Genomic DNA, 17,933 nt, shown 5'->3' with positions numbered 1-17,933 from the left:
GGTAGTCGTACTACGTACGTGTCGGCGCCGACTACGTACGTCGAACGACACTGCTCTCGCACTACGACGATAGGTGGTGTGTCCTCCCCTCCCTCCTCTCTTCTCTCTCTCTCTCTCTCTCTCTCTCTCTCTCTCTCTCTCTCTCTCTCAATTTGTTAAATGTGCTCGTTTGCTGTGTTGCATCGTAAAATTTTCATTGCATATTATTGCTGTATTTTCGGCAAACTCCAGGATAACTCAACATTGAAACAATAATTTATCGATTACGCGGAATTACTTAAATTTTAACCTTTTCATCATGGAATTTTTGCACTTAGATAAATAATTTAAGAGTCTTTTAGCTTCAGTGGATTTTTATATTACTCTGGACTGTATATAAAAATCTAAAAAATTCCTATCTACTTATGAAGGCTTTAATTAGAATTTTTACTATTATTATAGAACTCAAATTGTATTTTACTTATTTTTTTACGAACTCAAATTTAGTTATCAGAATTTTTATAAAATATTGCATATACCTTGAAAAGGTATTCAATTTGGCAGATTTTTATATTCAAACTGTACATAAAAATTTTAAAAATTCTTGCCTACTCGTAAAGGCTTTAACTAGAATTTTTACTATTATAAAAGTCAAATTGTAATTTTTTCAATGTACCATTTTAATCATTTAATTATCACATGCAATTTTTAATTACGACAGCTATTTCCTTTTTTCTATAGTTTTTCCGTATAAATGTCAAAAAACATTTTCTTTTGCTTATATTTTTTAAAAGAAGTTATTTTTCTTTGAAGAAAGTAAACAAAAGAAAATGATTTTAGACATTTAGCTTTGATCTTCCGTCAAGTAAAACATACTTTGAATACAGCCCGGAACAATATAAAAATCTATCTAAGTTAGACTTTCAAGGCACATTCGATATTTTGTAAAAATTCTGGTAGAATGAATTGAAATTTGTAAAGAATAATCAAAATACAATTTGATTTATGATAGTAAAAATTCTAGTTAAAGTCTTCATGAGTAGGCAAGAATTTTTTCTTAGGCAGATTTTTATGTACACTCCGAAATAACTTCAGGCATAAAATAACAAGAAAGTGTAAAGCAAATCGCAAGTAATTACACACTATAGAATATCCCTACAAAACCTGACTTAAGAAATATCACGGAAACGACACAAAGAAGCGACCGATTAATCGATGATCGTATGTCGATCTACCAATTTATAATATCATAAGAAGGTTCGAGGATTAAATCGGATAGGAGGCGTGAAATTTGCGATACTCGCATTTTATAGGCTCTCTTCTTCTCACGATACTTCTTCCGGGATAGCACCGTAAAGATCGATCCTAAACACGTTCGTCGAACGCTGGAAAGGAACGAGGTATACGAGGTGAATAACAATAGATCAAATACAGAACTGTGCTCGTTTTCTGTACCTACTTTATTGAACTCTTCTTACTTTCTTTGTACAGGGTTATCCGACTTTGGCCGCATGTCAAACACTGGTATGCAAAACTTTTTTTAGTTTAAAAGCTTATAGGTACATATGGCATTATTAGAGAGAGTATCAGTGTTTCTAGCAACTTCCAAGTATTAAATCGATTTTATGAAAATGTTCTCCCTTCTCTCTATAGACAGAAATACCGACTTTACAATGCCACATTTTCCGAGAAAACACAAAGAATTCTTTTGAATCAAATTTAACCGTAAAAAGGATACTTGGAGTGAAAAAAACCACACGAAAATTGATTTATGCGTGAATACCACCTTTTTTAGATATAATAGATTTTAAAGAAAATGGTTTTGGAGGTAAAAATGTAGATTAGGGAAACTCTGCCCCCAAGATTTTTTTGTTAAAATTGTTATATTAGTATTAATTTAACATAATGATCGTGTTATTTGAATATTTTTATATTAAATTGATATTCAACATTTTTTAGTGTTAAAATAACATCATTTATAAGTAAATAAATAAATAACATAAAAATAATATATTTTTTAAACATAAATTCTAAAAAAATAAAATGTACTAATTTAACACATTAAATATTAATTTCATTGAAAAAATATACTTCTACAATTTGCTCAAAAATTATGTCAAAAATTATGTTACATTTTTTGTGTCAATTTTTTTATACAGTATTTGTGTTACACAATTATTTCCTAACATAAAGTGTTTTTTTTTTTTTCAGAGGCACAGTCGATAATTATCATTTTATCTTTCTTACAATTAGTATCACTAAATAAATAACAAAAATAGAACGATATTTGTATCGACTGTGTCTCTTAAAAGAAAAACATATTACATACATTATATTCATCGATGTTGAATTAACATAAAAACTTAGATGGACCATTTGGAATACGTAAAATGTTAAATTTACAAATTTACAAATTTTATTAATACAAATTTTGTTGAGTTTGCTAACTGATTTTACTCTAATTTTACTGTAATTAATTTTTACTCTGTAATAATAATCTCTAATAATAATAATAATAATAATAATCTTTGAGAATTTTGAGAAGAAAATTGAGATGTTCGGAAATTTTTAAGCGGATTCGAAATTAACAAATCGATTAAATGCTTTACGCTATGCTGGAACGGGATGAAAGATCGATTAAGTCTAATGAATGATTGAAAAACATAGACAATAAGAACTGGGAATAACAAATTTTAATGAACCTATCAAAAAACTCGTGTATTCTAATAAACACGATTTCTAGATTAAAATTTGTTATTCCTTGTTCCTATTGCTTTTCAATTTTGTCTCAGATTTGATCTGTCTGATTATGAATTTCGCGATGACGCGATACGAGAATCAGGATAAGGCGCGGTCTCCTACCGCATGCATTTCGGCCCATTATTTCAATGCGCAGAATCGAACGTTTCGCCGACGCGTTTCATTATTTACACAAGGCACTCCCCGAAGCAAATGCATAACGCGCCGCCGTACAAACAACGCATCGGAACGAAGGAGAAGAGTCACATTCAAGGCCGCGAAAGGACTTTGCAGTCGAGGACTCGTTAACGCCTCTCTCGCGAAGTAACCGCCTCCAGAAACACGTAATTGATACCGCGCTTAGATTTATAATTACGCGATGCTGCGTGCATTGCGAATCCTTTGGAAACCCTGAGAGTATCATAGGGTAGACATAATATAAAATACACAGTTGGGAAATTGTGTTAAATTTAACAAATTTCATATGTCTCAAACAATCCACTCAAATTTTAATTGTGTGTTAATTCAACATGAGATAAATGTGTAACACAAATATTATGTAAAAAATTAACACAAAAAATGTAACAACAACATAATTTACATAATTAAGCATCATTTTTTAATTAAAATTAACATTTATAACATGTTAGAATAACATGTTCCAATAAATTTAACACTTTTGTAACATATTTTATTCAATTATTTTTAAACATATATTTTAAAAAATATTATTTTTATTTATTTTATTTATTTTTATTTACTCATAAATATGTTATTTTAATATTAGGTGTACAAACTTTGCTTCCGCCGTTTTTTTCCGAAATTCGAGGCTTTATTGTAAAAAACTGGTTACACATTTATGATTCAAAGTATTGTCCATCGCTGGCCACTACTTTCTCCCATCTTTCGGGTAACGGGTATGAATCCCGCGTCGAAAAAACTGGTCATCTTTTGAGGCTATCCACGAATCGATCCAATTTTTTACTTCTTCATAAGATCAGAAGTGCTGGTCAGCCAGGCCGTGTGCCATTGATCGAAACAAGTGATAGTCAGAGGGAGCAACGTCTGGAGAATACGGCGGGTGGGGTAGGATTTCCCATTTCAACGTTTCCAAGTCTTGACCACTTTCGCAACATGGGGCCGAGCATTGTCATGCTGCAAAATCACTTTTCGTGTCTCTCGTTGTATTGCGGCCGTTTGTCTTTCAATGCTCGGTTCAAACGCATCAATTGCGTTCGATACCGATCGCCTGTGATTGTTTCAGTCGGTTTTAACAGTTCATAATACACTACGCCGAGCTGGTCCCACCAAATACAAAGCATGACCTTGGACGTCAAAATCACCGTTTTTGAAGCGTTGAAACTACTCACGACACGTTCTTTCTTAATAGTGGCCTCACCATAAGTATTTGAGAGCATTCGATGAGCTTCAGCCGCAGATTTCTTCATATTGAAGCAAAAAATTAAAACCTCCCGCAAATGACGAGAATTTGGCTTGTAAACTGACATTTTCAATCGAGAATAACTTTATGATGCAGACACAAATCGACTAATGTTTCTATGGGGTTATGTTGACAGATGCCCAAGTTTATTGTATGACGTCTATGATCTATTTATTTCGACCACCACTTACCGCTAAAGCAATCTATAGGAAAACGGCGGAAGCAAAGTTGTACCCCTAATACTAAATATTGAATCAATTTAACGCAAATATTAAAACTTTGTTTGTATATTTGAGTGAACCGAACAAATGATTTTAAAATATTTTTTATCATGTAGTATGTAGTTTATCGCACATCTCTGTCTTGGGACATATAATCCTTTGAGACCGTTGTATAATAATTCTCCATCGGCAATGTTGAACTTTAAAGACACAGTCAACTTTTTGATTATGAATTCTGGTAAATAAATTACTTTGCATAAAAATCTAAAAAACAGTTTCTTGTGAAAGCTTTAACAAGTCTTTACTATCATTTGGATGGCTGTGACTGAGTCAATAAAGAATCAATAAATATTCATTTTTGTAAGATTAGGTCCTTTTTACATCGTAAAAATATAAAAAATATAAAAAATATAAAATTCGTATGCTTGTTTTATATACTACGTGATTTTTTGACTGCCTAACAAAGTACAAGACAAGAATAGACTCGCTTTTATAGTCGTTCGAATAGTTCGCCTTCCAAGAGCAGGTTAACAAAAAAACGTACAAAAAATATGGAGAAAGCAGAAATTATTGTCACGATGTCTATCGAGGTGTCTACAATAGAATAGTAAAACCTTAAACCTTAAATCTTAAAACCTTAAAAAATTAACCAATAACAGTCCAATATGAAGAGAATGACTTGTCATCTAGTTTACCATTTAATATCTTACGACAAAAAAAATTTATTTTATTATTACATCGATTCTTAATCTATTATAAATTTCATTTTGGATAAAGTTTAAATTGGAAAAAATTCTTTCGGTTGACACTTAACTAGAATAGTGATAAAATACTGACTATAAGTAAAAATATTGATAATAAAATTTTCTATTTATTTTATTGTTTTTAATAGAAGATCAGCAGTTTTCCTAAAAATACCGATTTTTACTGCTGACGTGGACGTTACCTAAAAAGTATGGAATTTTGCCAACTCTGCTTAAGATTTATTGTAGTGTAAACACCGCGTAATAGGCATGGAAAATAGACAAAGTCAATAAACAGTATGTGTAAAATAATTAATAAGAAGTATAAAAGCAGATAGAAAGAAAATAATTATAAGATTTCCAAAGAAAATTAATAATATTTAAAAAATATGTAATGTCTGATAATATCTTGAAACATGCGGATATTTAGTTCAATCTATAAAAAGAAGGAAAAAGATAATTTTACGTAATATTTTACTTAATATTAAAAAATATGTCTTTTTTAAGACATTAATATACAAATCCAATAAGTAGGCAGTTGAGCAATTAATGATAGCGTTCATATTAATTACACGTATGGATATTTATATTTCTATTTTCATAATAAATTTTAAATTAAGTTTTATATTATTACATATTTTGTTTATCATGATATATTATTTATAACGTATTACGCTAATAATTAAAATAACGTAAACACACAGGAGAAATCATAGAGAAAGGTATAAAAAACGTTGAATGGAGGAAGGACTAAAATTTTCGCTACAACGATCGCGAATTAAAGTCTTTGAACGCGCGAAGAATTATTCAGCGTCAACGATACGACCCGAGCAACCGTTCTTTTCTTTCTCTTCATTTCCCTTGGCTCTCCTTTATCCCGTTGCTCCATAATTTAGCGACCTACGCAGCTTCTACATCGAGACGAACACCGACAACCATCGTCGACAATGAACGGCGAACCGGCAAGTATTTGGAACGTCTCTTCGTCGCTACGCGAGTTCGACCCTCGAATTCCTAAACGTCGTGCTCATCTCTTCGACACTTCGCCAGGGCTTAAAGACCGCGATCGCGCGCGCTTTCCTCCTCGTCGAAAGTTGGCTCGGGAATAAAACTCGTGACACGATTAAATTCATTCCTGAGAACGAACGGTGAGTAGCTCGGATTTCAAGTTTCGCTAACTGGTATAGCGCTGGGACCTAAAGTATTTCGAATTACAAACTTTTGTTGCGCGCCGCAGTTGGAATAAAATTTCCATGTTCCCGTAAAAACTCCGAGTAAATCTCCTTCTCGCGGAAGATACTAGTTATCGACCTTATGTATGGCTAATTGAACTTCCAGGTAACTTCTTTGTATACGAGTAAAAATATATACGCAAAAAAATGTAATTTATATATTTATATTTATATTATTCTTACTTTATAAGTTTAATTCAATTTCATTCCATTTTTTTTTTTTTTATTAAGTGACTTCCTCAGCATTAATTCCATTTTTTTCTAAGTATCTTATCTTAATCTAAAGCAATGCGTATTCCATTTCCTGGTTAAATCACATTCTCTCTTTCTACATCATTAATAAATTCCTAAGAACGCAGTCCGCTTTATATTCTCCGCACACGAAATCATACATTCACACATTGCTTGGATTAATAGAGTTCAATTATTATCATATCGAATTAAGAATTCCTTGGATAATCTAGAAAGTTAATCTTAATTTTTTCCCAGATATTCTTAATATGTCTTAAAGTGTATTCCAGTATCAATTATTTTCTAAAAATTAATAAATAAAATAATAAATAGTCAGTGCATATACTAATAGTCGCTTTTACATTGTAAATAAATAAAATCATTATTATTCAATTATTATTAATTACTACACTGAAAAGAGTCTGGTAATAGCTATCAAATATTGAGTGAAATAATTTCAATTAAAGTTTTAGTTATATTAACTAAACGTATGATTAAAATTATTTCACTCAACATTTGATAATTATTATCAGATTCTTTTTTTAACGAATTAAAGTATCACATAAAATCACTGCTGAAAAGAACAAAATTTAAAGTTAAGTTTGCGAAAAATGTTTGCGCAGATGTTTAAAAGAGCATTTTAAAGCTTGAAACCTCAACTTTCGAATACTCCAAACCCCATGTTTTTGAAACAATTTCACTGCAAACAATTTTTCAAAGTTCACTTTAAATTAGTGTCGTTTGTAGTAAAATCGTTACAGAGACGTGACTTAAAGCATTCAAAAGTTGGAATTTCAAACTTTAAAACATCTTTTTAAATATCTTTCTGCGATCATTTTTTCACAAGAATACGTGATTTTGATCCTTTTCAGCGCTTATTTTCAATGATCCTTTAATTTTGTTGGAAGTGATGTATTTTCAAACAATTTTTGTCTCAATAAACATATAACATCAGTATTTCTCACATAATTAATGATCAGAGATAGAAGATTTCCGGGAACTAGATGAAATCACATTCCTCGGTTAATTATAAATAAACGTGATTTCGACAGAAATTTAATTAGAAATTACTGATTGAATTATATAAATGCATAACACATGAAAAATTGAAAAATGATAAACATACTCAATATTTTCATCAAGGAAGAATTAATGCTGAATTAAATTGAAAGAAACCTATATGTTATTTTTTTAAAAAGTAAACTCTTAATTCTTAAAATTTTAATATAATTAATAAACTTCTGACTTTCTTGTATAAAGATTGCTAAAATTACATCTTAAAAAAAATTCCAATAATTAAATATTCAAAGGGATAAAAGATCAAAAAAAGTTCTGACAACTTTTTTCTACAAACTTTATAAAAGTTGCAGCGGTTAACGGGACGCTCCGGATATTTTCTCGTGGAAAATCACTGAAACGATCGTCTTGACGACTCCTTAACATGCTAAAATTCATGCTACACTTTCGATGAACTAACGACAGCAACCAACGACGATGCCATAACAAGCGCCATGCATCCGCGTCAAGATCAATAAACAAGGCGTCAATCTTCTGTGACTCATCCCCCATAATCGCACCGCTTTACCACCACGGGGACGAATACCCGCTTCTGCAGCCGCAGTAACGTATCAGTGACCCCGAATTACCCCGGGCAACCCCCTAGAGAAATCCTTAAGCTGTTCGGCAGGCTTTTAAAACGCTACTGATGACGAATAAGCAGCTGAGAATTGGCTTTAAACGCTATTGAAACCTTTAAAACACGTTTACTGTCGGTACTTTAAAAATCTTTAAAAAATGGTCACAGAGAGATATAAAAAAGCGTTCTAAAATGTGAAACGTCAACTTTTGAACGCTTCAAATCACGTATCATTGTAACTTTCAAATATTTCTACCGACAGTGGGAGTGTCTTAAAAGACATCTAGGTTTCCTTCAATACCTACCAAGCAAGATGGAAGAGGTTGGCTTCATTATCTTAAGTTTCCCTTTAAATTTAACGCCATTGAGACCTTTAAAACATTTCTGTTGAAATGTTGGTGGAAATGTCTTAAAAGGAACCTCTTAAAAGAAACTCTGGAAAAAGAATCTGATTGCATTAATTCTAGTCGAAAAATCAGAATTTTCTGATTAAATCTATTATAATTCTAATTGATTGATTGAAGAAATCCAGATTTCTTTTAAAACACTTTCATCATTAAAAGAAATGTTTTAAAGATCTGATTAAAAAAGTGTTTAGGCTTTAAAGGAAATCTAAGATAACGAAGTCATCCCTTCTCCATCTCGTTTCGTAGGTTGCAGCGATTATGGCAAGATCCCCCGCAGATAAATGATTTCCTGCTGTGATAAGAATTCGTTCAACCAAATGTCAAAAGTGACCTGATTCCTCGATTCTATGTTTTTAAGTAGTTTTTAAGTGTTTTCTCGTTTTCATCTTTGACTGTTCGAGAAAAAAGGCGAGCAGAGCGCCTAGGCGAGAACGTTCGACGCGCAGATGCACTCGCCGCTTTCGATGAAAAAGAAGGGAGCTCGAGAGCGGAGAGCGCAAAGGACAAGAAAAAAAAACGACGCAAATCAAGCGGATTCTGTCTCCACTCACCGTGGCGGCTTCTTCATGGCTTGCGCTGGCTTGTGGCTCGGCATGTCACGTGTCGCTGCGAACGTACGTCGTCAGGCGTCGTTCCATGGTATCCGCGGCGTATATCCTCTCGTCGCGGGGCTCTCGGGGATTCGCGGGGAGGACGAGATCGGCGCGCGTCTAGATTCTCGTTGGCGCGACGCGATCCACGCACCACTACCAGCAACCGCACGCCGCGGCACTAACACACCACCGTGATCGCCGTGTGGTCGTTCTTGTGTCCGCCACCCTCCTCTACCTCTCCCTCGTGCCGTCGTATAGTAGTGGCGTGTAACAGCGGAGTACGCGACGGGGGGGAAAACTCTGGCAACGTCGCCTCGCCGCACCGAAACGCCGTCATACACCCCGCGTGTATATCGTCTCTCCTCTGTCCCTCAGCACGCTAGCTTTCTCTCTCTCTCTCTCTTTACCGTGCGCTCGCAACTTCCCGCTCATTCACCGCTCTCTCACCGCGCTTACTCCAATGTGTGTCCGCTGCTCCAATGTCGTCCCCTGCGCCCGATACGTGCACCTACTTCTACTACCTGTATACACGCAACACACACGCACGCACGCACGCACGCACGCACGCACGCACGCACAGAGTGCGGAGTGCTACCGGTGACGCGCCGCCGTTCCTCGATGCCGTGGACTCAGAATACAATCAGATTCACGATGTCGAATTCGAGACACTCGCTAAGACCACACAGTCTCCTCCGATGTCCTCTCTTTCTCTTTATTTTCTGTTTTTTTGTCTTTCGCTGCTCGCTCGGATTCTCGCTCGATTCGCACGCGACAATCGGCACGTATCCACGACGGCCGAAGAAATCGCGAACACCGCGTTCCCTCGCGCAGCGTCGCGCTACGCCGTCAAGTTGCGCTAAGATCCGCCGCGACAGTCACTTGTTTCACTTGCCGCGCGAAATTAGTTGAGGATTACGTTCGATTCGAACGGAGCGGAACGCGCAGATCTTCCGTCGCGTTTTCTCCCCCTTCCTTCTCTTTCTCACTCTTTCTCTCTCACTCACTCGCTCACTATGTCTCACTCGCTCTTTCTCCACTGTCTCTAACTCTGTCTCTCCGACTCCGTCAGTCTCCTTTCTCCGTCTACCTTTACACGGAGCGATTGTTTTGCCGCACTTGCAATTGCTTACAGGGCACCAACTACGCGACCATATAAATCCGCGCGACGGTAAGATTGACGCACGGCGATTTTAACGCGCGCGACGACACCTGCGTCCCCGAATACCTCGCCATGACCCGATGTCACCTTTATCAGAGGTACTCTCACTCGCTGGCGCTGGCGGAAGCCATATTGCGATCACTGTCCGTGCCACCGCAGGAGCGGCCAATCGACGGAGGGACGGGGGGCCGTAAGTGCTCGCCCATTGGTCGAGCGCACCTGGCAACGTGGGCGACATCTGCGGGTGGACATGCGCGGCCCAGCCTCGTAGACGCTGTTTTACCACCCATACGATACACGCGCGACGCGACAAGCCATATACATATAGATATATATAGATATGTATGGCGCAATCTGCCGTGTTGCTTCCGATGCACCGCGCGACCTTTACTTCCGTTGTTTAATTGCGACCTTAAAGCCCCGAATAATTGTTGATCATTCGATCCACTTGATGAATCGTACATGCGACTTCCAAAAATTAAGTCAAAAATACTCAGCGAAAAAGATATAATGTGAGATAGAGCAAAAATTATTCCTCTTTTTATACACACTCAGAGAAAAATATGATAACAATTACACAGTGACAAGTTTTATATTAGAATTAATGTATATTTCAGGCCAAAGTTTAAATCGATATTGTATTCAGATTTATACTATTCCAATATCCGTAATGTATTTTTTGAACAAGTTCAGATTTAATAACTGTTTAAAAAATAAATCATTGTTAAATTAAAAAATTATTGTTACAAAAACAAATTATTATGAATATTTCAAATATTCTCAGAAATGTGAATCTTTTAATATATCTTTTAATATATTTCCAAACTTTGGGAACCTAGTAGTTACATAATTGAATAAACTATTTATTTTATAGTTACAATAATTGCAAAATAACTTATTAAACTATATACAAAATCCTAAATATCGTTAATCTTAAATATCGTTGCCTTACTTAAAAAATGACAAAACTGCAATAAAGTGATTTTTCAGTTGTTATCATGAATGAATTAATTATAGATATAATTTATCAATCATGAAAAGTAAACCAATTTAATTTCACAGTCCGTTCGTTAAATAGCATTTGTCGTTCTTAAGGTTTTCAAAGAGATCATAAATCATAATTCCTTCCACAAGAATGACACATTCTGATCTTACATTTTTGTAAATAAAAAGGAGAGTCTTCTAAAGAGATTATTTAAAATTAAGATAGTTTGTGATTAAGTTTGAAGAAGAAATTGTTTAATTTTGAATTTAGTCATTATATATTATATATAGCTGATCAAAATAAACATATTACTGGTGATATTTTGAGTTATGTCACTTTTGATGAATTATTTTGATTTTATAATTTTTTAGGATCATTTAAAATCATCATAATTCAAAAAGGATGATTTTTTTAGGAGTTTTGTGAAACAAAAATGACAAAAATAATATTTGTTTCTCAAAATAGATGATCTTTTTGTTAATATTATTTGAGTCAATAATTTTCTGTTAGAAAGTTCTTCCCCTTTTTCGAAAAACTTAAGCGTATTACTTTTCAAGTAATGAGACGATATAAATTGTGCAATTGTTATCTATACAATTTTGCTACCATTACGTCTATTTTTCTGATGTAACAAAAATATAATACAGAATGCCGATATTTTCCTTTAAAAAAAAAAACATCAATTGTACATATCCTGAGAATTTATTAAACATTTATTAAAAAGAAATGTAGAAATGTTGTAGAATCCAAATCCTCTGTATTTAGCATGATGTTATAATATAATCATAATTTCAAATTGAAAAACAAAAAATTATTTCATATACATAGAACAATAATTTGTTGCGTCTAATGAGCGGACACTATATAACATGTATTGAAGATAGTACCTAAGCTCCTTTGATATTCCCTTTGGCATTTAGGCATAATTCAAGTACGAGAGGGTTAAATGCAAGAGATAATGGCCGGAATCTGTGACGGACGCTTGGTCCATCAACGTACCTACTATACCCACGCATAAATTGCTTATCGCGTTCATCCAACCCTCGCCCGATTAGATAATTAGTCAAGGCATTCGATCACCTATAAGCCCTTTCAACTTCTACTGACACCATTATTGAACAATGATCGCACTGTTCCGGTCGTTGAGAGAGAAAAAGAGAAAGACAAGATAGACCGGATCGATTGTGCTACGCGTCGCGAAGACTCGTTTTGCGGCGCAGCAAAACAAAAACAAAAAGACAACAAGAAGCCGCACAACTTTGTCACACGGATCTGCTATCCGCGCAAAGTAGAACAAGATTAGAAAATTTCCGCAGTTCTATGATGAAATATATTATATGCTGATACGTAGATGAGTTGTCATTTGCGATGAAGGTAAACACGATTTCCGTGTTTATCAGTAACGTAACCGAAGTTACACGAGGCAAAACTTTCCGCACTTTGATAAATTTTACATTCTAATCATCCCATTGTGCGCGTAAAAGAGATGCCAAGAAGAGATCCTGGCTGAATTAGATTGATAATTAGACAATTCAACGGAAAAAATAATTATTTAATATCTGTATTCTTAATTTATATTAATATTATATTAATAAAAATTATATTAATAAAAATCTTGTTGTATTTGATACATTTCGAATTTATTAATTAAGATTAATAAATATTTCACATTGTATTTTTTTAATATTAATATTATATACATATTAGTTTAATAATCAACAATATGATAACCACTTGGCAACTAAAATATTAATAATAATCACGTAAGTCTTTCATGTTGTCTCTTTCTTTTAATAATATTTTACATAAAATAAATCATTTTGTATACATTGAGAATTTATCGATTAAGTTTAAAAAAATGTCTACATTGCATTTTTTATGCGATATTAATATCATATATTTTAATCAACAATCACTTAACAATACTAGATTTTTTGCATGAATGCTAATCGCGTCCTGTCACTTCTTTCTCTCAATAATGCATTTCGCGTGAAATATCAAACATCGTTTTTATATGCTAAGAATTTATCGATTAAATTTAATAAATTTTTTCGTGATATTAACATTTTTCATGATATAACGTTTTTCGTAATACATATATTGATATCACAGGTTTAATCGACAATCATTTGACGACTAGATTTTTTTTTAATGAATGCTAATTATATTCTGTCTCTAAATGATGTATTTCATATAAAATAAATTGTTCTTTATATGTTGAGAATTTATCGATTAAATCTAAAAAATATTTTCTGCGATATACTATAATATTTTTTAATATTAATATCATATATTAGATTAATTAACAACATGGCAATCACTTGGCAATACTAGATTATTATGAATTATTGATAATCATATGTCTCTCCTGTTATATCTTTTAATATATTTTGCGTGAAATATAAATCACTTTTTACACGCTGAGAATTTATCGATTAAGTTAAATAAATTTTCCCACATGTCATTTTTTATGTAATATTAATATCATACATTAATTTAACAACAACATGGTAACTTGGCAGTACTATATTATTACGAATTAATGATAACTACGTTTCTGCTGTTATGTCTCGTAATAAATGTATTTCGCGTGGAATAAAAACGGTAGAAATGTTATGTGCCTACTTTCGCGAGCGCGCAGGAAATATCTCGCTACCGCAGAAGAACGAGAAAACAGGAAATACCGTCTCTTTTGCGGTTTAATTCTGTATCTCGACATATGGCGACCTATTCTAGCTGCAACGCTTTATCAATAAGACAATTGCGACAGCCAATTACACGCGAATGGTGTGCTGCCGTTAGATATTATTAATGTCGAACGCATTACATAGACCGTTTCGAAATCTGTGCGAAAAGTAATGCTAGAAAGTATAAATATTGAGAGACTTTTAACGTTACATAAATTTTTCACATTTTCTTATTTCCTATGTCGCATAATCTATACACTGAAAAAAATGATGTTATACCAAACAGCATTGTTTTAATTGAAAACAATTTCGTTAATTCATAATACTATTAATATAAATACGTTATACTCTTATGTTATTTTAATAAAATGTTATTTATTTCACATTAATAGTGAATTACTGAATTAACAAAATTATTTTCAATTAAAACAATACTGTTGATACACAATTTTTTTACAATGTATAAAAAATGTCTGGTTATTTTCAAAAAATAAGCAAATAAATGAAAGTAAATCATATGATCTACTTATGATCGCATATTTTCTATATTCTATATACAGTGATTATGCATGACATAGTTGTTTTTCTGATCTCGCGATTTATTAGTCACATACATTGGAAATGTTATCAACTTAAAGAAATTTGTCCTTGAAAAATTAAAGTGTGCTTCAATCTATGCGGTAAGACACGTTCGATTTGCGCAAAATCGGTGCATTATATTACGTTAAACGTCATGAGCAGATAACAAGCACGATTGTGTTTATCACGATCGTCGTTATCGTAGCGCTAGTTGTCGGAGGTCATCGTTATCGCAGCCGCTGTTCCACCAATCCTCCAATTAAAATTCACGAGCAATGTCACAATTATACACACGATTAATAATTTAGTTATCGATTTCAGACGATGATATAAAAGATTAAAAATTACTCGTTAAATTATCAGTGTGATACAGCCTTTACAATCGAGTAAATTTTGTATGAAAAAAGCTATTTTGATATCAAAAATCTGTTAGTTGAAGCAGCCGTTTTATAAATATAATAGGTACAAAAAAATTTTTTGCTGAAATATCTAAAAATAGTAAAAATATAGCTACATTGGAAAACGAATATGAATTAATTGACAGTTTGATTGAAAGTTAACAAATCAGAATTTTTTGGTTGAATCTATTATAATTCTAATTGAAATAATTCAAAATTCTGATCGCTATGATCAGAATCTTCGGATTCATTTATTTTCAATCAGAAATTTTTTCAATGTACAGATCTAAAAATAATTTTGCTGTATCATCAAAATATTTATGTAAGCTAAAGCTCAAGATGGCTAAAGTTTACTTTTAAAATTTTTTGCAACATTGCTTATAACGCTTCAGTCTTACATAATTATTAGGTATGGGAAAAAGTTCGTAGCGTTATATCTAACGGGAAAAACACCACGAACTTTTTCCCATACCTAATATTTTGATAGTGCAACAAAATTTCAGATCTATATCCAACTAAATTTGTATTCCAGCAAAGTCATTCTTTGTGTGTATACATTCTTTGTGTGAAAAAAATACTATATTTTAATAAATATTTATTTGAATGGTTTTAAGTAAATATTTACTAGATGTTAATACAAGAATCGTTAATTTGACTACATTTTTTTTGATTTTATAAATCTTAATATATTATTCAAATAAATATGTATTAAGATTTAATAAATTTTTTCTTTAGAATAAATTCATGTTTGGTATATTGATAATTATTTTGTATCACAAAATATTACACCTATATTATACATTTTTTCCAGAAAATATTCTAGAACTTATCTGTCAATTTATTGTAAAAAATCTTTGCTTTTCTACATTCACTAATTTTTATCACTAGTATTCTGTTTACACAATTTATATTTCTTAATAAACATCGACCGAATTTTTCCGCGACTTATCGCGCGTTGTGAGAACAAAACAAAAATATGAAAGATGGTAAAGGATTATGCAAACGATAGTTACGATATCTTTATATCGAGCGGAAAATTACTAATTTACAGTCCGACACAATTTACCTAATCGAAATATCCTTCCATCATCGCCAGTGCGATGGGATCGTCTTGATTAAACGTAGATACAGCTATTTGATCAAAGTGGAGTTGAACTGAATTGAAGCTTTGCGGAGATCTGTGAAAAATCCGCTGATGCAGCGGCGCTATGACGCAACCGGAAAAATCTCTCGCCGTAACAATTTCATACGATATTGTAATAATTCCGTTAAGATCAAATTGCTTCCAAATACAGCAAAATCGAATAAATGATTAAAATTCATATTAACGAGAAAATCGAGAAAACATAAAATATAATATTTTTTTAAACAGGATATTCAAATAGGTATCGCTATATATATAATATTTTGTAATGTTAAATATTTCATAATATAATATATTACAACGTAAATAATCAGACAAATAAAATAGACAAAAAAATTTACACTTTATCTTTGATGTAATTCTTTTAAAGTCCGCACAACAAGATACCATTTATATAATTAACTACAATGTATGTACATGTACATCTAAATAAATGTAATTCGATATATTTATGTTTTATAGTTATGTTTTTACTTAACATGATTGTCTATTTTCAAGTGTTCTTATTTCACTATCTAGTCACCGAGAAACGGACAGAAAGAGAGAGATATGCAAACGGATGTGCAACAAGTAAACGTTAATCGTCACGATCTTAAATCCGTATCAAACTACGGGTTAACAATTAAAACAGGAAAATACAGAGTCTTGAATAACACATAACATATAACAATAAGAAAAATATAACAATAAGAAAATGAATCATTCAAAGTTCTTCATTTCCTTCCTTCTTATGAAATAAAAGATTGATTTTCTTATGCATTATGCGTTATGTACAGGTCTGTGCCCTTATGATTGACGGTTGCACGGTTTTATTTCAGTCAATCACGATGAATTTCACTGCTTCGTAATTGGCTAAAATAAAGCAAGGCAACTATCAATCGTAATTGCTAATTCATAATCTAATACGGAAATAATTAAGACTAAATCTTGATCACATACATTCCTCGACAAGTTGACCTCAAAATACGATTTAACAAATATTACTGCGTTCTAATAACTAGAATCTATTCGGAACGTAGAACTCTTATTCAGAAAAAAATAAAAAACACTCACGGAAAGAACAGTTTTACTAAAGTATTCAAAAACTTAGATACGGATTTGAAAATAATATTGGATCATTTTATTTTAATGAAATAAAACTATTTCGAAAACTAAATCGAAATCTTCATGCTCAACAAAATTATTTTCAGATTTGTAACTAACTAAATTTTTACTTCAGCAAAATTGTTCTTTCCTATAACAAGGAATTCGAGCTTTGCTAGACTTTGCCAAAAACAAAGTATCCATTTTTATCTTCAAAAAGCAGGAATTTATATTTTGCACCGTTATTGAATAATAAAATATGTATCCACCACCGATAGATTATCTTTGAATGTAAAAAATTTGATCATGGATGTAAAAAAATTTGATCATGGATGTAAAAATGAATGATTTTCCATCGTGATGTCATACATTTGAGAATCCGCCCGCAAAGGTAATCTCGCTGGTTTTGTCGGCGACGCATGCAGAAAAGGACGTGCAACAAGTCCTCGTCAATGGCCTCTTTCGGACATTCCTCCTCTTCCGACATCGCTACGTCAGCAGTGACGCATGACTTCCGCTACGTCACACCGACGCGCCAACGCTCGATGACGTACAACTTTCCTCGTGCATACCGCAACCCTCCCACGCAATCCATCCCCGCAACACATCACCCTTCTGTGCAGTTTACTGCAAATACCATCCGATCGCATCGGTTATTAATTATTACGTGAACAGC

General features: G+C 32.9%; 1 protein-coding gene across 1 annotated transcript in view; it reads right to left on the bottom strand.

Moving 5' to 3' along the window:
* LOC105618729 (AF4/FMR2 family member 4) overlaps nt 1-9,224 on the bottom strand; it is a 223,657-nt gene extending 214,433 nt beyond the window's left edge. Inside the window, exon 1 of the mRNA XM_012200263.1 lies at nt 9,181-9,224. Coding sequence (XP_012055653.1) covers nt 9,181-9,224 — 44 coding nt within the window. The remainder of the gene's footprint in view (nt 1-9,180) is intronic.
* Between the last annotated feature and the right edge of the window lie 8,709 nt (nt 9,225-17,933).

Source organism: Atta cephalotes (assembly GCF_000143395.1).
Source record: "Atta cephalotes unplaced genomic scaffold scaffold00001, whole genome shotgun sequence".
Lineage (NCBI taxonomy): Eukaryota > Metazoa > Arthropoda > Insecta > Hymenoptera > Formicidae > Atta > Atta cephalotes.
The sequence above is the reverse complement of the archived record's forward strand: the minus strand, read 5'-3'. Positions and strand labels throughout refer to the sequence as shown.